Below are 22,692 nucleotides of genomic sequence, written 5' to 3' on the forward strand. Positions count from 1 at the left end.
CGATCGGACCATGGCCGCTAATAGCCGTGGTCCCCGGCTGCGAGCGGCACCCGGTACCGTGGCGGTTCAGAGCGCGGCCGCGCTCTAAACACATGGAGTACGTCCAGGGTCGCCTAAGGGTTAAAATCAGTTATTGCAGATTTACTGACCACATCTGCTGGAAGTTTGCTCCAAGCATATACTACTCTTTCAGTAAAGTAATTTAAGTATTTTCTCATGTCGCTTCTGATCTTTTCCCCAACTAACCCCAGATCAGATTGTGTCCCTGTGTCTTATGTTCAGTTTTTATTAAAACACTTCCGTCCTGAACTTCATTTCTTTGTTTCTGCTCTTTTTTGGTGGTTAAAGCGAATGTACCATCATTTACATAATTTTTTACATGAATGGATTGGCACTGGAACACCAGCGGTGCCATCCTTTTTTTGAATGGTCGCACGGTTGACGGTGTATTCTCAGGCACCAGCCCGGCATGAACCACCGGAGACAGGCAGTGTGATTAAACCCCCTATCCTCTGTGACACGGCTCCATTGATTGTAATGGGATGGGATGGGATGGTAAGAATGGGATTCTTACCACCCCTTGCCCTCCAGCTGCTGAATGACAGTTGCCCGCCTATACAAAGCTAATTGACAGTTGACTGCCTATACACAGCATAAATAAATAACTAACTGCCAATCAGCAGCTGGTGGGTGGAGTTTCTGCTTCTCATGAATATCCAGAACTACTGGGCTTATGCACATAATGGAGAGGACTACGTATTGTCCATGTTATTCAGGAGGATATCTCCAAATTAGCTGCACAGAACAATGTAAGTGATACAGCATTCTGTTTAGCTTCTCTGTCACTAGTTTATGATACCCTTAGATAGGACAGCTTAAACCTGCTGAGAGAGTCTCTCAGGAACTAGCTGCTTCTGCTTAAAATTTTACCAGGTATTGGCATTAGATGTAAACAATGCGTACAGAGCTAGCAGTAAGGCCCAGTCACTACCGCAAGCTGGCAACTGAATTTGTCTAGCTCTAAATTACATTACATATACTTACTGTGTTAAATTGCAGCATTGCAGAGTGCCCATGGAAATCAATTGGCTTCTATTGATTTCTAAGGACATCTGCTCTACAGGATCCTCCTCAAAGCTCCCTCTGCCTTGGTTTGTCGAGAATACATTCAGACTTTTTTGCCACCTAATTTGCCTGTTAAATCCATATTTTGCAGAGTAAATGGATATATATTTTCTTAGATTATTTGAGTTTAAGGCCCAATTCACACATCCATAGAGCTTTCTGCAGCTGCGGACCTACAGCTACAAACAGCACTATGGATTTGCATCCGTAACTGTCAGCATTAGCATGGAAATATTCCTGGAGAATAGGTGATCGTTGCCTATCTACAGCTGTGTGTATGGCCCATAGAATTGAATAGGTCCAGATGATGACAGAATAAACAGATGTGTGAAAAGGGCCTAATGTCCCTTTTACATAGCTGTATTTTGATCAGTATTTTTTATTAGAATTTTTAAGCCGGAACTAGGAGTGGGTCCAAAACACTGACATGGTGCAAGTCTTTCAATATACATTTTCTCTTTTTCGGTTCTTCCCTTAGTTTGGGACTTGGGTTGTGGCTCTTGGTCACACTGCCGGCGATGAAGGCGCCGTGCTGCATGATGGGAAATGTAGTTTCTCGGCTGACGCTGGCTGTATGTAAGCATTTAGAAAAAACAGATTTAGTTCAAAAACAAGAAAGGTGGCACATAGAGAGGCGTGAGAAGGTTAAAAATTCTCCAAAGGACTCTGGGTATGACCAGCAAGGTTGTGGAGCATTTTATTTTTCCAGCATGAGCAAAATACCCCTTTAAGTATATTAGTCTGGCCCTTTTAAACCATTCCAATTTCTCATGTGGCCCCACGGGCAAATGAATTGCCCACCCTTAGTATTGAGCTTTGCCTTGAAATTAAGCTGATGCTTTGTCAGTCGTGAAGTCCTAGGGAGTTATAATAGTTGTATCACAAGAAGGACTAAAGCAAATACTTATACCAGCTAATAGCAAGAATTATATGCCATATGCTGTATCCATGTTTTCCAGGACTCCTTAGGACCGTGAGCTGCAGGTATGGCTGTCTAAAGTCTTAAGGCCCCTTTCACACATCAGTAATCCTGTCAATAATTGTGGACCTGCAACTACATATAGGATTTCGGACGTGTATTGTAACTGCCTGCAATTTCTCGAACCAATTGATTGGATTGATGAGTAGATTGACAACGGAGCAAACAATACGAAACAATTTTTCCATAATATTTTTGTTTTTACATGCAGCTTTTCTGAGCATTTAACTACTGGCCATAACCTACACACAAAGTGTCATTTGTGTTTGCACCATGATTTGCAACTCTTTCTGTGGAAAAGTAAAATATGTTGCTAATAGATTTTAATCTTATGTTGACCTCAATTGTTAAAAATAAAAAAGAACAACAAAAAAGTATGTGCTTTTTTAAAAATAAATGGAATTTCAAAAACTGGTTCAAAGCCGTAGCTTGATTCTCTTTCATTTACATTGTTGATAACGATGATCATTTTTATTTATATAACATTAGCTCACAAAGGTGTATGTAACTGATTTAGTAAATAGGTCTAACTGTTCAACAATACTTAGTATTACAATGTATTGTATCACTTCTATCATAGGGTGACTATTAATACTTTTTAATCTTCCCTACCAGGATGAATTTCACCCTTTTATTGAAGCCCTGCTCCCTCATGTGCGAGCTTTTGCCTACACTTGGTTTAACCTCCAGGCACGAAAAAGAAAATATTTCAAGAAACATGAGAAAAAAATGACTAAAGAGGAAGAACGAGGTGTAAAGGATGAACTGTTGAATGAGAAAGCTGAGGTTAAGCAGAAATGGGCATCACGTCTTTTAGCAAAGCTTCGCAAAGATATCAGGCCAGAGTTTCGGGAGGACTTTGTGTTGTCTATTACTGGAAAGAAGGCCGCCAGTTGTGTCCTCTCAAACCCAGACCAGAAGGGGAAGATGAGGAGAATAGATTGCCTTCGACAGGCAGATAAGGTGTGGAGGTTGGATCTTGTCATGGTGATCCTTTTCAAAGGCATTCCATTGGAGAGCACGGATGGAGAGAGACTGGTGAAGGCAGCCCACTGCTCTAACCCCCAGTTATGTGTGCAGCCGCACCATATTAGTGTATCTGTAAAAGAACTAGACCTGTACTTGGCTTACTTCATTCGAGAAAGAGGTAAAACCGTATTTTGGTGTTCATTCGGCTTTTTAACCTTGTTTCTATAATGCCAAGTATTTACATTGATTAATTATTTCTAGAGATTAGCATATTTACAGTATTAGCGAAGCAGGCTCAGCTGTTGGCTTTTCAGTCGGCTGCCTTTGAACTCTGTGCTGCTCCACTTTAGGTGCCTGGAAAAGCTGGATCCAGTAGTGGGAAACTTCTCCGAGAACAAGCTGACAGCCGAGCCTAGCGAAGCAGCGATAATTATTTCCATATTACAGTATTATGCCTTACCAAACCTCTTTTTATATTGAGGGGTGATTGGTATTGTGCTTCTGTTGCAGATCATAAAGTTGCTATTCAAGTTTGGGAAAAAGATGAGCGTTTTTCCCCCCAACAGCGCCATGCTTTCGGGGGGGTTTTATAGTATTCTGTCTAGTATTGCAGCTCAGACCCATATATAACAAAGTAAAGTAGTTGTCTGGAATTTATATATGATTTTTTTTTTTGTTTTAGGGTAACATGTTTTTATTGTTTTTTATGGGCTGTGCAAAATTTTATAGTTGCTGCACAAAAACTAGATGCATGTGCCTTGATAATTCTTAGGCAATTTGTGCCTAAAACAGCTTGACTAAAAAAAAAAAAAAAAAAAATCTGCAAAAATAAAAGAATTGCACATAGTAAATCACTCAAAAAAGTAGCTAATCTGAAACAATGCCCCTGCTGGCGCAAACAACGAGAAATGGCAAATGTGGTGTAAACTGCAGAAATCTAGCTAATTTGCCTGTGCACAAAATTTCAGTTAATGCATATGCCCCTTAAAGAGGACCAATCACCTAAATTTAACTGTCCCTGTTGTAAAAGTTCCTCTCTCCCTAAGTCTATCTCTGAGGATACAGACTGCCTTTGCAGTCTGTATCTTTCTAATTTACCTAATCCATCCTAGCGGCGCAGTAAGGCCAGGCGCAGCCATCTTGATTATGTCCCTTGCGTTTCAATGGTGCGTTCCACCGTCGGACGTCATCAAGTGACGTCATCAAGATGGCGCCCGGCTTTACAGCACCGCTACAGAGGACTGGGTAAAGTATAAGATACAGACTGCAAAGGCAGTCTGTATCTTCATAAAATCTATTTCTGAAGATACAGACTGCTTTTGCAGTCTGTATCTTATACTTTACCCAATCCTCTGTAGCGGTGCAGTAAAGCCAGGCGCCATCTTGATGACGTCACTTGCGATCCGACGGTGGAACGCACCATTGGAACGCAAGGGACATAATCAAGATGGCTGCGCCCGGCCTTACTGCGCCGCTAGGATGGATTAGGTAAAATATAAGATACAGACTGCAAAGGCAGTCTGTATCTTCAGAGATAAACTAAACTGTCAGTTAGGACATTTATACACAGTAATCTCGCACTGTATAGCGCGGGATCACTGTGTATTTACAGAGCGGCGGGCTCATGGGAGCCCTTCCCGCCGCTCGGCATGCCGGGAGTTTCCTGTCGCGCGCCGGCTCTTTTGAAAAGAGCCGGCGCGAGACAGTGAAGGGAAATGCAAATATATTAAAAACCCGGCAAAAAAATGTATCAATTATATTTACAAAAATGTATTAAAAATTAAATCTTATTAAATGGAGCAATAAAAAAAAACAACATTTGGCCGTGATTGGTTCTTTTTAAAGGAGAAGTCCGGTGGTGGAAAAAGTCATTTTGGTCAGGGGGTGAGGGAACATAATAAAGAACGTAAATTTACCTGACCCATTACCTGCACATCGCCTCATTCCGGCGCATGGGCACAAAATCTGGTAAGCATACTTTCTTTATTATGTTCCTCAGGGTCGTAACTACCACTGTAGCAGCCATAGAAGCTGCTATGGGGCCCACTGCATCCGGGAGCCCCTTGGCCTTATCCTACAATACACTGGGCCCCCTGAGCTGTCACCATTTGCAGAACGAGTTGGCCGAGCGGGCCTCCCGGGTTCTGCTTTAACTAAAAGCACTGCGCTTATGACCACACTTCACAGCTTAGTTGTCAGTTGGGAGGGGGCCCAATCACAAGTTTGCTATGGGGTGCAGCCATTTCTAGTTACGACACTGATGTTCCCCCCACCCCCTACCTAAAATGACATGGACATTTAGAAAAAATTATAATTACCTTATATATAAAGTCATTTATATATTGTTTTATAAAACAATTTTAGGTTTTGGTTTTATAAGAACCATATGGGGCTTGGCAAGCTAATTCATTAATTAATTCATTTGCCTGTTTGATATTAATATAGTACATTGTAGGGATATTCTGGTATAATAAAATGGTTGTGTTGCTAGAGTTGGTGTAAAATACCATATACAACCTGCTTCCTCCATTCTAGCACCTTCTAGTCCCCTGCTTTTCACCTCTTCTTCCTGCTTTTGAGACAAGTCAGGACCAAAACTGTGACGGACTAGAATAGATGAGAATTGCTTACTTTTTATTTTTAATACCAACCCCAGCAAAATTATTATTTTTTTTTTGTTATTATACTGGGATACCCTTTTTTAATCCAGTTATACTTTGTCATCCTACAATTCCGGTTCTTATATAATGCATGAAGATACCATCCTTTACAGCTAAAGGAATTGGAAACCCATGTCTAGTAAACAGGCCTTTGCTAGACTGTCACTCCAAATCTCCTTTTCCAAACAGTAGTTTGTGTAGGGCAAAGAACTGGGGCCTTCACAAATATGGTGCTTTTGCATTGGCATATCCCTCCAACATGACTTTTTAGCCCTTACATTTCTACTGTGCCTCTCTTTCTTTTCTATTCTTTCTGTCTCCCTTTGTCTTACATCAGTGTTATTTTCTTAGCGCCCCGCTAACTTCTTAAGGTTTCGACTCTAGGGAAATTTGGCCTGGAACATTGTGTCCCTTCTGAGGGAAGAATGTGAATCTGTAATATGCGTTTCCCCTTATGACTCTTCCGCTTTGTCTGCCCATGTCTCACTGTTTGTCTCGTGTCTTCTCTCTCCCGAGAAGGTCACATGACACATTTCCTCACTGCAGCTTCTTTGCAGAAGTCTTTACAAATTTACTTACTTCAATTTGTGGCTGCAGGGGAAAGTATAGGGTGGGAAATGAGAAGAGGTCAGTAAATGAATAAAGTAAACATGCTTAGTCCACATAGAAGAGAGTGTTAGAGAAGATGGGTGGTGAACAAAGAGTAGTAGATGGAGTGGTAAATGTGGATCACTAATATGCTTTCCTCCACCTTTTTTACCCCTTGCTTACACAGAATACTCTTCCTTCTCCCTGTGCCCTGAGACATGCAGCAGATGGCACCAGTCTGCCTGGTAATGTATGGGAGGAACTCATCTGTCACCTCCTCTGTGCCAGGCTTCACAGATGTGTATTAACTCTTACACAACAGTTGCCACCTGCTATCCCTTTTTAAGGCCCTATTCCACCAACAGATCTGACAACAGATTATCTGCCAAAGATTTGAAGCCAAACCCAGGAACAGACTATAAACAGAGAACGGGTCATAAAGGAAAGACTGGATTTCTCTTCTTTTCAACTCCACTCCTGGGTTTGGCTTCAAATCTTTGGCAGATAATCTGTCGTCAGATCTGTTGGTGGAATAGGGCCTTTAACTTCATCTCCATTCTGCTTCCTCATGAACCTTTCCCTTCTGTGATGTCACCACTTGCTTTGATGTCTGGGAAGAAAAAGACTATTACCTTTTTATCCTCTGAGAAATAGTAACAATAATAAGAATCTGACTTGGAATTTTCTTTCACTGGAATAAAATGAATATGATGAATGTAATTGAGTACTTCATTGTTACAGAAGTCACTGAAAGAAAATGTGTTTATTGGGGCTAAAATGTTGAAGGGAATAATCTTTCCTCACTCCCCTGCTCTTTGCTTCTGCTCCACTGTAATCTCTGAAGTATAACTTCTGAGATGGGGGGTTGGGAACTGATCATCATGTGTGGGACAAACCATGCCTAAATGAAGTGGCCAGTGGCAGCACAAGGCCAATACTTGCAATGCTGTATCCGCAGGTTTAAATCCGAGACAACAGTGGGATGGATGTGGAGCGCTAAGGAGCAAGGAAAGGTAATACCTTTCCATACTTTCGCTGTTAATACATTATCTCTTTAAAGGGCCTGTCCATTACATAAAGTGAGAGAGTGAGACAGAGAGTGTGTCAATTCTGAGTTTAAAAAGTGAGGTCCCCTATTTGGTCAGAACATTTCTCTCTGGAGCAACTGTCCAGCCATTTTTCCAGGCAAAAATGCTATGCCATTTTGATGCGTTTTTCAATGTCAAAACTAGGAGTTGATTTAAATTGAGATGTAGAATCCTTCCTATAGAATTCCCCTCTCTTATTTTATGCACTCCACTCTTCAAAAATGCTTTAAAAAGCTTCCTCAAAATGGCACATGTAAAAAAAAGTCATCTCCTACAGTGGATTTGTGTGCAGAAAAACTAGAAATATCTTCCTGGATAACAGGTTGTTGGTGGTTTGAGGGCCTAAATCCTTCTAGCATGTTCCTTTTAAAGATTTATTAGCTATTTCTAGTAAGGATAACAGAGGAATCGCAATGCACAGAAAAGATGTGCTAGAATTGGTGTTTGATGGTATTTGATCAGACAGGTCATGGCTGGTTACAGGTTATCTTCCAGGATGGGTTCCCACATTAGCTTTTTTGTTGTGCTCCTTTGTTTACAGATGTACTCATGTATCTACCCCAGAATTCTGTAAAAAAAAATTCAGCCTTTTCTCCTCATTATTATGGTTGGTGAAGTGAAAAGAGAAAAATAAATTTATTTATTTATTTATTTAAGAAAAAAAGAGAAAGAAAAATTGGCATGTGCATATGTATTCACCCCTTTTAGTATGCAGCCCCTAAAAATCTCTAGTGCAACCAATTTTCTTAGTGCCAAAAAGTCCACCTGTGTGCAATCTAAGTGTCACACTGTTTTTAAGGCACCACTAGCCAAAGAACACGATGCAGTCCAATGAGATATCAAGAACACAGAGTTGTTGGAAAGTAGAAGTCAGATTTGAGTTATAAAAACAAAAATATCCAAATCTCTGATTATCCCCTAAAGCACCATTAAATCCAGTGGGTCATGAGCTAAGGTGGGCCCCCTTGGGCCTGAACAACATCATTTTGTGAACAGCCTGGGGCCTATGGTGCAATTTGCAGCTAAATGGGTGTAACATTTTATCGTATTAGTAAATATATGTAGGATCTCATAAGGAAAATGAAAAACAGAAAAAAACATTTTATTCTTCTATGCAGACATTCAAAGAGTCTTTCCCAAGCTCCTAAAGTGCAAGTGTATTAAAGACTCCTTACATCCCCATCTAGCTCTATCCCTGATTGATCCCTGCTGAAAGCTGAGCCCTGACTGTGACCTGAGCTGAAATCTGACTGTGCAGACAATGTAAAGTGCAGCTCCAGCCGCTCTTTCCATTGTGTGCGATGGTGATTTGGAATGCGGGCACACCCGAATGCGCCCACAATCCAGATCCGGCCAGTACTGCCGTACTGAACTTTACAATGGTGTCATAGAACGGCCACTGTCTAAGTGTGAACCAGGCCTATGGCTGTATCTTTGTTCTCCAGTACGTCCTAGGGCAGCATCTAACTTCTGCAGCTGCTGGGAATCAAATGCCATGCGCTTTGGTTCGGAGAAAGTTGCCGATCTCGAACTGTTGCCGAACCCGAACCTCAACACATATAGGTAGTATAATGGAAAATTTAAAAACCCCACAAAAATTCTTTAAAAATATTATTTAATAAAAACACATAGCAACACATCATTCCCTTTAACACATTTTCTGAGCAGCCATGATTCAGACTGATTGTAGTTGAAATATCTTAGAATCGCCCTTTGCGGTGACAGTTGTGTGTGGTAAAGGGATTTGGTTTATAAACCCCCTGTTGAACTGCAGCATTCAAGCCCTTAGTTCACAGGTGTCAAACCCAGGCCCTTCAGCTGTTATAAAACTACAACTCCCATTCTGTCTGGACAGCCAAAGCTAACGCTAAAGCTATGGCTGTCCAAACATGATGGGAATTGTAGTTTTGCAACAGCTGGAGAACTTGACACTCCTGCCTTAGTCTTTATTCAATGGAAGTTACATCTGCATGAAGCTTGTATGCTCTCCCCAAGTTTGTGTATATTTTTTTGAAGGGGTTGTTATATATTAGCTTAGATTGACACCGGCCCTGGTGTGTAAGTAGTAGTCCAACTGTCCAGTGAAATTGTTGTGTGGTTGCCTCAGATCAAAGCTAGGACAGATCTAGATTGCTGGACATATATGTAACTGGAAATGTTTTATTTGCATGCGTACTACTCTGGAAGGAACTGGTTTGTTGGTACAATATGTATACAACGTTACAGAACATGTTGGGCCTTTTGCACATGGTCCGTGTTTTTCTCTGGCCCGTATATTGTGTTCGCCATCAACGTTTACATTCCGCTAAAAATTATGGATTGTGCATCCTTAGTAAGTCTTTAGTGTATCCACAATGTTTTTGCAGACCCCAAAAAATGTACAGTGCTTGTTAATAAAGTTGAACTGGTCACATGATTGCTTTTAGCCTGTAACATTTCTTTGGGAATCCGTATTTCTTTTTGTGGATCCATATTTTTTTTCCAATGCCCCAAAAAATTGTAGATCCCATAGACTTTAATTGGTCAATCTGGGTCTGTACCAGGACATGTCCTTTTTTCCGGATTGGATATTGCATACTTGTAAACTATTGATCGAGTGAATAGCCCAATAGCGGTCAATAATGGGCACTAACTTGAGTACATAGTTGCGAATCCTAACAGACTTGATTATAGGACTTGTGAATAAGGCCTTAGTATTAATAGTCATAAATAAAGAAATAATGCCAGAGCTTCTTTGTTGTATGCACATACTGACGCTCCTTCACCGGTTATTCTGAGATTACTTGGGAATTAACGTCCTGCAAAAGCTTTTTTCTAGTGCCCTAAATTCATGTTTTCCAGTGTCCTGGTTTTCTTTCTTTTTTTAAGTCTTGATGGTTTTATGGATTATATAAGATTCTACAAACTGAACTTGTTTTACTGTTTGAAGTACCCTGGCTTATAGTGTATGATATGTTTGGTAGTACCTACAATCTACAAAGAATAACTAAACCACTGTATTGTTTAACCATAATTTTTTGTCTTTAGACTTTTCCATATGAATCATTTTCCCAGGTCAGAGTATTGAATGTGTTAGAGACTGACAGCTGCAATGTGTGCTTAAATAGGCACTTATAGTTCATTTAATTCTTCACAGATTATCTCTGTTTTCCCTCTGCTCTTTTTGCTTTCTCTCCTGTCTTTCTGGAATCCAGTATCATAATATTTATATTCCTGTTAGTTTTGCTTCCTTGCTGACCTCAAGTTCCCTCTCTTCCTTTTCTGCCTCTCCTTTTAATGGATCCATAGGAGGCACCTCCCCATACAGAAAGATTAACCCATTAAGAGTCAGAAAAGGACAGCAGAAATATACAGTACATTTTACTACAGAGTAAATCCTTATCATCATTACTCATTCTTATCTTTAAGGGCTGAGGCAAGAGTGGAATTGAAAATGTTTTTCCTTGTTACTGTTAATCCTTAATAATAAAAACCTAAATGTGGACGAGTAAACATCATTCTTAAATTGTATAAAAAGAGAAGGCAGAACACCCTTTAGGGTATGATTGTATACAACTATAGCAATCCAAAAGATATACATTATATATTTAAAAGGTGGAATAAGACTCTCCTGGGGTGATAGTGTGTAGACACAACTATAGATGAGCAAATTTACTGTAAAAACAAAGCAAATTGCTTCCTTAGCTTGGCAATCTGCTTTCCAGCTTGCTGCTTTTGAAGTCCGTGCCGCTTCGGGTGCTGGGAAAAACTGATTCCAGTCCTGGGAAACCGGGAGAAATTTCTCAGGACTGGATTCAGCTTTTGCAGGCACCTAGGGTGGAGCGGCAGTCAGTTAAATGGCAGCAGGCTGATGAGCAAATTGGCTATCTAACAAAGCGATTCGCTTCATTTTTACTGTAAATTCTCTTATCACAACAGTGACTAATGAGAAGGAAAAATGGATCCTGCATGCTATCCATACCATACAACTTCTTAATTATATCCAGTAACACATTTTGGGATGTGCAGATTTTTTAGTACACCTCATAACACATTACCTTTGGAATAAAAAAATAAAATAGCTGATGTATAGTATGGTCAGCAAGGAGAATCCATTTTTATTTCACGTTTGTTAAACATCATTCTTAGGCTTCATGGACATTTTGACTTCTATAGTATTGTTCTACATTTGTTGCTAGAGCACCACCAAAAAGGGCAGATATAAAAGTAAGTTAATGGCCTATTCTGTAATTGGCTGGGCAGGCAGCAGAACACCATTAGAAGCTGGCATAATGGGATCATAGCCAGAACCAAAAAAACTCTGCAGTGAGGAGTGGATTAGGCAACTATGCGGCTATTTACTGTTTTAATGTACTCACTTAACTCTCTTATTTCTGCAAGGAAAAACCACTTTGGGTCACGCTCCCACATGCCAGTGAATGCATGCAGACGAAACCATGTGACCATGTGTTCACCAATTGCCATGCAATGTTGGTAGACAAGATGGCAGCTGCATGCTTTCATGAACATGTTAGGAAACAAAGTCCAGCGCCTTGAATGGAGTAAACTTTGTTTTCTGTTGTGCTGATCCTGTTCTGAGTTTTTCTGTGCATCGTTTGGAGAGCAGGAGCCGGTGAGCTGACCGACAAGGGTTTGATGCATCAACATGTGAGGGTGCAGCTTTAGGCTGGGTTCACACTATGTATATTTGAGGCTGTATTTGGTCCTCATGTCAGGTCCTCATAGCAACCAAAACCAGGAGTGGATTGAAAACACAGAAAGGATCTGTTCACACAATGTTGAAATTGAGTGGATGGCCACCATATAACAGTAAATAACGGCCATTATTTCAATACCACAGCCGTTGTTTTAAAATAACAGCAAATATTTGCCATTAAATGATGGCCATCCACTCAATTACAACATTATGTGAACAGAGCCTTTCTGTGTTTTCAATCCACTCCTGGTTTTGGTTGCTATACAGCCTCACAAATACAGCCTCAAATATACATAGTGTGAACCCAGCCTCAAAGGGAAACTAACAACAGGCTTAAAACTTTATAAGATATGCAAACAAGGCGGTTTGGTGCACTGGGGGTGGGACTACTGCCACCAGTGCACTGATCCGCCCTGACTGGCCCGTCTCTCCTAATGAATATTCACGTCACTCCGGCAGGGCAGCTGGTTGCCCAGTCCCCAGTGCACCAAACCTTCTCATTTTTTTAAGGAATAAACTACAATTTTCTTGAAAACAGTACAGAGGATCAATGCAAGGAAACTACCTTCATCCTCAGCTGCTCATGTGCCATAGGGACATATCAGCAGGTTAGAAGCTTCCAACCTGCTGTTAGTTTTCCTGTAATTTCTAGGTCACACCCTTGATACCAGCTAGTTTGTGTAGAATAGTGCCAGAAGCCGTGTATATATAGTAACATCTACAGTTTGGTCACTAAGATGTCCATTCATGTTCTGCCTTAGGGTCTGTTATAATGTAAAAAGGGCCAGCGATCAAGCAACAAATTCGAAATTGCCCATTCATCAGATTATCACCTCTTTTACAAAGAGGCGATCAACACCTTCATCCTTTGGATGTAAACGTCAAAGGGGTGGTGAAGAGGACTTTCACTGAGCTGGGCATTGCAGCATTGGTAATGTATTTAACCCCCTTACATGGGCTCATACTACTGCTTTTTCCCAACAACTGGGAAAGAACATAAATTCCCTTTGTGTCTTTAATGTGGAACATATATACAGGTGCTTGCATGCTCTGTATTAACACATTTTATGATAGTACATTAGCAATTTGTTATCCGTTGTCGGAAGTCTATAAAGGGATAGAATCCTCTATTCTCAAATATTTTTCTCTATTTTCCAGATTCCCATTGTTAACTATGAATTACCTGTTGAATATTTTACACATGTGGGTGTACTTTTGTTAAAAATAATGCTGTATACTCTGTAGCCTATTGTCCAGGATTGGGGTGAAATGAGGGGAGGCTTTTCTATCAGCTCTGAATTTTAATAGGGCTCAGATTGACAGGCCAGACCGGAGCCAGTCGATGAGTATTGATCAGCCTGGGAGAAGGGTACTGCATGTTGTTAAGAAGGGGTGGGATGGTGCTCTGTGAAGCAAAACCTCAGCCTATTTTAACTCTGTATGTGCAGAAGGACTCTTGATACATGACCCTCATATTAAATAGTAATTTTTTTTTAAAGGTGTAAATAATTTGCAGATTGTGAGTGTTTTTGCTTCATAATTTCTTTTCGTCAAGTTCTGTTTTGTTGAATATTATTACTGTAGTAAAGAATCCTGGCACTCACCAAATTCAATTGCCATGATAAAGGGGGTTCACCTTGAAACGCTTTGGCGTGTATTTTTAACCTGTACCATGTTTTAAACGTCGGAATAAAATTATGTAATTTAAAAGGGTTATCCAGCACTACAAAAACATGGCCACTTTTGCACCATTCTTGTCTCCAGGTCAGGTGTGTTTTGCAATTAAGCTCCATTTACTTCAATGGAACTGAGTTTTAAACCCCACCCAAACTGGAGACAAGAGTGATTCAAAAGAGGCCATGTTTTTGTAGCAATTGATAACCCCTTTAATCTGGAGAGGTGGATATCTTCCTATATCTCTGATTGGTTCATCACCTGTTGGCCTTGGGTTCTACAACCACCTGCTCTAAACTGGGAAACAGTGCTACACTTCTACAGAATTGTGCACAGCTGTGGTGAGCTGACAAGTTTTTGCTTTGCTTAAAGCATCAATTGATCTAGGTGAGTGTCGGGATTCTTCACTACATTTGCCTGGATTTTACTAGCACTAGCACCACTGACCCACAGAGTTTCATCTTTCTACTCTAACATAAATTTTATTACTGTCTACAATGAAGACATTTCGGTTGGCTGGTAATGTTTACACACTGTCATTTTTTAGCAGTTTTTTGGATGGCCGACATTTTGACAGCAGAAGACGGTTGTCTTTTGCCATAAGAATGACAGCCATCCAAAAGGACACATTCAAAACAAACATTGTGAATGGATAAGCCTCTACAGCTACAAAAACAAGGGGGTATACCCACAGGATACGCCATCAGTGTCCCCTAGATGGACTACCCACCTCTAAGGGCTGCATTACACGGCCGATAACTTGGTGTAAGTGAGTGCCAATCTGCTAGATTGGTGCTTGCTTACTGAGCCCATACACGGCCTGATAATCCTGCAGCAAGGGCGCCGCAACGCTGTCCCAGTGATTGGCTGAGTAAGACACTGCCGGCGTAAGCCAAAGCTAGCAGGACGTCAGGGAGCGCAGAGAGGTATGTAAGTTTATTTTTTTTTTTACACAGTCAACATTCCAGCAGCCGATGATTTTAGGTCAGGACCTAAAGACATGATCAGCCGATGATCTCTGTCATCAGCTGATCGTTGTTTTTATCACACGGAGTGATACTCTGCCGAATCAGGGCAATTCGCTACATGCAATAGGACCCTACGACTCACACCTATCTGCAGATCAAGAGCTCCCTGACCCCCTTCAGCCTATTTGCAGCTCCTGGAGGTAGTTGGGAAGCAGATCCAGAATTCAATAAGTTATGCAATATGCATAGCGCCAATTGATTTTGATAGAAGTTGCGCAAACTATGTAGTCCTGCTGGCTATGCAGTTTGTGTATCTCCCAAGTTACATTAACAATGTAGCTCGTAGGCTACTCCATTTGAGAAACTCCCATTAATTCATTCAGGACTGGGCTAAAATGGATTTAACTAGCTATCCATGTTTGCCAGGCATTTTCCAGGCGGTCCTTGGGTGGTATCCTCCCTCTGCACGGAGTGGGCACTGAGGGATACAAGCGCAGATCAGTTTTGCCTTGTATAAAGCAAAACAAATCTGCTTCGCTCACCTCACGCCTTAAGGATTAGGGCCTATTTTTCAGATCTGATCTGTCTCACTTTATGCTGTAATAGGTCTAGGATGCTTTAACTTATCCAAAGATTTCATACTGTGTTCAGTCACAATGATATCTACAGCATCAGATTTGCTGCAGACCCTGTACGTGTGAACGGACCCTTACATTTTATTTTACTGTCCCACTAGAACTTGTTTGTGCCCTCTGCTGATGGCAGGTTTAATACACTGCAGTACTGATCAGTGCTACAGTGTATTATGTCTGTCAGTGTTACACTGACAGGCATAGCAGATCAGACTCTTCCTCAGGGCAGAGCCTAATCAGCTTCCGTAGCCAGGACATCTGTTGCGAGTTGCCATGGCTACCAATGGACTGTAAGGCCATTTGAGGGAATGCACTGCATAGATGGATGTACAGTTAGGGTATGTTCACACTGAGTAAAACATGCGGAATTCCTCGTCGAAATCCCGCCTTTCTCAGTGTGCCATAGCCCGTCTATGTGAGAGCGTGCGCTCCTCCGCAGCCACCGCTCTCTGCTCAAAGAAGTGACATGTGACTTCTTCAAACAGAGAGTGGCGGCAGAGGAGGAAGCGCGCCCTCTCATTCACTCACAGCGGGTCACTGAGCACGGCGGGATTCCACGGCAGAAAGATCTGCCGCGGAATTCTGCCGTATTTGTTTCGTGGGAACATACCCTTATGCTCGAATGCAGGAACAGGTTAAAGTCTATAGGAGCTACGAAAATTGCGTAACTTGACTAATTTGGCTGTTTTCAGCTTCCCAATCACCTTTCGCAGTCACAACAGGCAGTCATAAACAGGCCTATGTTGCAGATAGGTGCAGGTCGCAGAGGTGGGACATGCATATGTGTGGATATGCCATAGGTAGAGATGAGCAAGAGAGCTGAGGTTTGGGTTTGTATGAACCTGTACTGTCGGCTTCTGATTCCCACTGTCTGCTTACTCCATGGAGAAGGTGGATACAGTCTGAGCACCACCTGCAAATGTGGGATACAGCCATAGGTCATGGGTCACAGCAAGAATCAGAAGCCAACAGTTCAGGTTTGCTCATCATCTCTAGCGATAAGTATCCCATTTGGGTATACTCCTTTAAGCTGTGTATTAAACAGTGGGAAATTAGCCAGTGAAAAGAACATATTTTGTTATTAAACCCTGATTACAATTCTGTTTTTATTCCATTTATATACCCGTGATCCAGAAATTTTACTATTTGGCTGCAAAACTGCACATTTCCCCAAATATCTAACTTGGTAGTAACTTTCTTTTCAAGGGGGGGGGCTACCTAATGGATGCATTCTGGGGGAGGGAATTAACTGCTTGGGGTTCCCACCTAAAGGGAGGGGAATAGCCTAACTACTGTTGGTGCAAACATAATAAGAGGGGAGTTACTTACCTATTGGGGGCATCTACGTCATGGTGGTGGTGGGAATTGCATAGCTACTGGAGGCATTCAGAGTTGGAATTACCTACCTACTGGGAGTGCCTACTTAAAGGGAATCTGTCAGCACCCGGACCCTACCTAAGGTGCTGACAGTGTGCTGTAGCTGGCATTCCCTTAACAAGCATGGTACCTTTTGGTAATTTGTCCGTGCAGTGGATTATGCACAATCCTACTATACTGGAGTGTCATACTGTTGTTTGTGCCACACTCTGGCACACCGCACCACTCATTATTTTTCCCTCTGCTTCATGAATAATTAATGCTGCTCGGCCTCCTGCTCGCTCAGCTGTCAGTTAGTGTCTCTAATTGCAGATCAGTCCTCTGTAGACAGGTTATGTCTGAAAGAAACACTCAGATATAGTTTAATCTCAGTTCTTTCTTTGGTTCAACGGCCGTTGTTTTGAAATAATGGCCATTATTTGCCATTAAATGACGGCCATCCATTCAATTTCAACAGTGTGTGAACATAGCCTTTCTGTGTTTTCAATCCACTCCTGGTTTTGGTTGCACCAAAGGATGAACTGCTGGCAGGTGTTTAGACAAGTCAGTTACCCCGTAGACCATAGCTCCAACACATTTGGGTTTAGAGATTCAACTATACCTGGAGTGTTTCTTTTAGACCTAACCTGCCTACAGTGGACTGATCTGCAATCAGAGACACTGGCTGACAGCTGAGGGAGCAGTAAGGGGTGAGGTCTGCTAAGCTGTGGCACAAACAACTCCTCTTTGACACTTTATTACAGTAGGATTGTGCATAATCCACTGCAAGAACTAATTACCAAAAGGTACCATGCTCACTAGAGGACTGCCCGTTACAGCACACTTTCAGCACCTTAGGTAGGCCCGGGTGCTGACAGATTCCCTTTAATGGGGGGGATAACCTTCTACATAGGGGTACCTACATAGCCCTATCCAATCCTTCCCCCCTCTCCCAACCCACTTACCTAATGTGTCTCACTATGCAGGGTACCAAGGGAGACATTATTTGGAACACAGCTCAGTGAAAAAGAGGTTGAAGGGGCTGACTATTATCTAACCTGGTCCTAAAGGACATCCTGGTCTGTTAGTAAGGTGACATACACAGTCGTCCCTTTGAAGGCAACCATAAGGCTGATATGGTTGAAAATAAATTTTCCAGAATGTAGAAAAATGGTTTGATTTGCTGATGCAAAACATCAAAGAGGTGTTCCCAAGTCCCTGAAGTACTGACATGTAACACATCCTAACTTCCTCTACCATTGCTTGCTTGATTGATAGTTAGCGCTCAGCTTCAACTGACAGACATGCAGGGAAAGTGATGGGAGGGGGAGCAAAAAATTGTTACAACCCTTAGCACTTTAGAGGCCTGGGAAAGCCTCTTTGCAGCAGATAGCATAGCATTTTTCTACGCTATGAAAGGACAGCTATATAGAAGGTACCTTGTGCTATCTAACAGTTTTAGTAATTTCAATAAATTTCAATAAATTGTAGGTGACAGATTCACTTTAACGTTCTGTCGACAATGTATACAAACAGAGTATTTTATACCCTCATTAAAGGGGTATTCCAGTGAAAAGCTTTTTTCCCAGTAATTGAAACACATTACAAAGTTATATCAGATGACTCAGGTTGCTCTGATTGGCTGAGCAAGCTGTAAGCCATCTAACAGTTCTACAGAGTCAGTTAGACATCAAAGGAGACAAAGTGCATCATGGGAAAGCCCAAACCAGGAAGTGAAGAAAAAATGAAGACACCAACTGGAATTGTAGTTCAGTTTTTTTATCAGCTCCCAGAAACTACAGCCAAGGGACCCGCAGCAGATTTTGCTGCGAATTCGCAGTGAGTTATGCGCTGCGGATGCGCCCTGTGTATTTGTACTCTAACTGTTGTTCATGTGCAGATCTGTTGGGCAATCCATGGCAGAAATCCAGATAGCATTTCTAAAAAAAAAAATTGGTACTGTGGATTAGGTGGTTAACAGCTATTAGTAGAATATAGCAGTAAAACATGTCTTTTTAGAGTTCTGCTGCTAACTGCTACACATCCATACACTAGAAAGAGGTGAATGGATGTGTAGCAGTTAAATAGATGCAGCACACTGGTGCGGTCGAACTAATGGCACCAGCAGACTTAAGCCAGATTAAAGCTTCCCTAAATTCAATAGTTGTTAAAGCACTCCAAGGAATTAAGGTAAAAATCTAGAGCTATAAAAAAGTCTTAATGTTCGCCTCAAACATTGTTGAGTATGGGAGAATTAGTGTAGATAAAGCACTGTACAGTAATCTCATGTCACTAGCAGTCTGTTGACAACCAGCAGACCTATGAATGCAGCCCTGGATCCAGAGGAAATCACTCTTGGGGCCCACCAGGGCCAGGGTGTCAAATTTTGGCCCCCCAGCCAAATCTGGCCAGTGGTGTAATTATACACTCTATACATCTTAAAGGGAACCTGTCGTCCCCCGTGCTGGGCAGAGCCCGGCCGACCCACCGCTAGAGACCCTTATACTTACCCCGGAGAACGAAGTCCCGATGTGGAGATATCACCGTCGGAAGTCCGGCACGCACGCATCAGAGATGAGTCCGATGCCCATAGAGAATGAATGGAGCCGTCATTCTTCCTGTGTTCCTGTGTTAGGGTAGCTTCACACAGGACGGATCGCAGCGGAAATCTCGCTGCAAGTTTTGCGCATACATCACCCATTCTCAATCCAGTTTGCTGCACGGGGTCCCAGCTTCCTGCTCTCCCGTCCAGCCGAACAGTGTGTTGCCCAGCAGGAAACCGGTACCCCGCGCAGCAAGCCGGATTAAGCACAGGTGATGTATGCGTCGGCAGCCTTTGGGTTAAGGGGGCAGGTGATTTACATAGTCGCAGCAGTCTGAATTATCCGCTGCAAATATGTATTCACAAGGAACAGCCAGAACCTTGGATTGTAACAGCTTGCTGCAAAACTCGCAGCAAGATTTCCGCTGCGATCCGTCCTCTGTGAAGCTGCCCTTAAGGAGTCCAGTGGACAGTGTCACTTAATGGGTTGTACTTTTTAGCATGGAAACATCAGAGATTTTAATCAATAAATTACAAGTTGCTCTATACTCAATGTTACCATAAAGATATATATCAATCCGCTTAGCTACTTTTGCTCTATAACAAGATAGTGATAGCTTAGTTCATCTTCTCACAAGATCAAGTGGCAATCCGTCTCCCATTATACAGGGCTGGAAACACCACACGCTGCTTTCGCACATGGACAGGAGCGCTTCCTTCTCCCTACAGCTGGTAAACATTGCCTCTTAACGTTACATTAACCCTGTCCCCTACTTACCTATACTTGTCATGGTTTAGCAAGTTCTGCTTTTTGTTATAACTACCCTTTTTTACCATTTGTCTGCCAGGAGTAGCAATAAAGTTGTTTATGCCCTTCCTTCCCCAAATTTGACTTAGAGTGGTGCTAGACCCACTTAAGATGACCATACATTTGCAAAATCAGCACCACCCCTGTCCTCGGTTTGCCTGTGGTATTGCAATTAAGCTCTATTCACTTCAATGAAACTGAACTGCAAGATCACACCTAAACTGCTGTATATAGTGTTGCTGTTTCTGGAAGAAAGTGGTTAGGTTTTCTATGCCTGGATGACACCTTTAGGCAAGTTTGTTTTCATATGAAAAGGTTATACCTAGTCGCTCTGTCTGATGAAGAGGAAAAACCTCCTTAATTGTATATGTTTTTTTTTCAATAAATAAAAAAAACACCCCAAGCTTTGTCCCTCCGTATTTGTATCGCATATATAAGTGATTACAGTGCAGTCAAGTGATTCACAGAGGGCATCTTCTTTAAGAGAATCACAGGGGGGCATTGTGTCTGATCAGAGTTGCCAGCTTATTTGCAGACACCTCCTGTATGTGCTGCATTGTACAGTATGTTATCATGGTGTTGCTATCACTAGAAACACAATAGATTTCTTAGAGCCTCATTATGCTGTTATGCTACCTAACAGTGTTACATGAATATAGTTATATAGATAGTCCTTATCAAATTAAAGTGTAACAATATTGTTCACGAACAATGAGCAGCGTAAATTAAAAACACCAGGATTGCTGATTTTCTTTAAATTATATTTAGAAAAAAATAAAAAAAAATAAAAAAATCAAAATTTTTCTCTCACACCAGTATGATACCAATAAAAACTCATGGCACAAAAAATGTCACCGCAACCCGGAAGAATAAAAGCGTTATGGCTCTTAGAAGATGAGGAGAAGCATTGCTTCAATTTGACCTGGACATCTGTGCATCAATCACCTTCAGTCATGAATGGGTTAAATCAAGTTATTTTGTATATATATATATATATATATATATATATATATATATTTTTTTTTTTTTTTTTTATAATATATATTTTTTTTTTCTTGACAAGTGAACTGTGAAGTGCAATACATTCCTGGCAAATACAGGTACTTCTTTGTCACATTATTACGCTCGGGCCCATCCATAGAAAAAAAAAAGATCAGAGCTGCTGAGAGACAAAGAAGTAGGGTTAAAAAGGTGACAATGACACTGGAAATCATCAGGATAAATAACAATAATAATAATAATTTTTATTTATAAAGCGCAAACAGATTCCGCAGCACTTAACAATTCTGGGGGTACAAACTGACAAAAATCAGATATTACAGAGTTATTCATATAATTATCCATACATGAGGAGTGAGGGCCCTGCTCACAAGAGCTCACAGAGGGGGTTTGAGACTAAAAAGGGAGAGGGGCAAAGTGCTTCTTTGTAACAATGGTCCGGTCATCTTTTTAAATTTTGCAGTGCAGGTAAGGGTGGGTGAGCCAGTCACTAAGCAATCCCTGCATGCTACAGGTCTAAGTGCTTAAATCAGGGGTGGGGAACCTTTTCCCTGTTGAGAGCCAGTCGGGCATTAATAAAATCATTCAAGGGTCAAAATAGGAAAACTGATAAACCTGCTTGAAAAGATGAGTTTTGAGGGCACGTTTGAAGCTTTGGGTGTTGGAGGTGAGTCTGACAGTCTTGGTTAATGCAGTCATAGAACTGGTGTCGCTTGGGTAAAATCCTTGAGACAGTGAGAGGTGCGGATTAAATGGGTAGTGCGGCGCTAAGAAATTATTCACAAAATAACACACATTACAAAGTTATACAACTTTGTAATGTATGTTATGTATGTGAATGGCCCCGTTCCCTGACCCCCGCCCGTGGACCCGGAAGTGTAGTGCAATATACATACCTGATTCGTGTCGACGAGAGATTTAACAATTTTTCGCACGATAATCGTTCCGTGTAACACAGCGACAACATAGAGCTATGTATGTGACCAGCTATGTGTACACACTGCCAGTCACTTACAGTACATAATTGTTTATGTGGCACCATATGCCATTCATACTGGATCTTCTGAATATCTTATGCTGCAGATATCAATGAAATTAAAAGATGGAACAAAGCATCAAATCTGCTGCAGATCCTGTACATGTGAATGGGCCCTAGTGAAGCATTAAACAACCAAATTCAAAAAACTCCTGTAGTTAGTCTGTGTTCACACATGGGGTTTTTGCAGATGATACTCCGCATTCTGCCCACAATAACAGACTAAGCATTCCAAAGGAGGAATAAAGACTATGGAACCCAGACTGTATGATAGCATGCATGGTTATGTGTATAAGCCCATAAACCGAAATGGGTCCATAAACTGTCAGATAATGAGGACAGCAACCACAGAAGTGTGTAAAAGACCTCATGCTTTAAGGCCAGTTTCACAAATATCGCAGCAGATTTCAGGTTGCGATTTCTGCTGCGTTGCATACTTGCAACGGCCTACATCAAGATGTACCAATTACCTCAGCACCCTTACATGTTAAAGTGCAGGAAGTGTTTAAGGGAAGAAAGACACATATTAAAGGGAACCTGTCAAACGGCATTCCGACACTAAGCCCGCCCAA

The 22,692-nt window shown here is 41.5% G+C and overlaps 1 protein-coding gene across 4 annotated transcripts in view; it reads left to right on the forward strand.

The window, feature by feature from the left end:
* The window catches only part of NFIC (nuclear factor I C), a 139,964-nt gene that overhangs the window by 40,712 nt on the left and 76,560 nt on the right, over positions 1-22,692 (forward strand). For 3 of the 4 annotated variants that reach the window (XM_069962558.1, XM_069962559.1, XM_069962557.1), the window contains exon 2: positions 2,720-3,251. In XM_069962558.1, the coding sequence (XP_069818659.1) occupies positions 2,720-3,251 (532 nt within the window). Of the gene's footprint in view, positions 1-681; positions 810-2,719; positions 3,252-22,692 lie in introns of those variants that run through there. The other variant, XM_069962560.1, reaches the window with a different exon arrangement.

This window comes from Dendropsophus ebraccatus, chromosome 3, assembly GCF_027789765.1.
Source record: "Dendropsophus ebraccatus isolate aDenEbr1 chromosome 3, aDenEbr1.pat, whole genome shotgun sequence".
Lineage (NCBI taxonomy): Eukaryota > Metazoa > Chordata > Amphibia > Anura > Hylidae > Dendropsophus > Dendropsophus ebraccatus.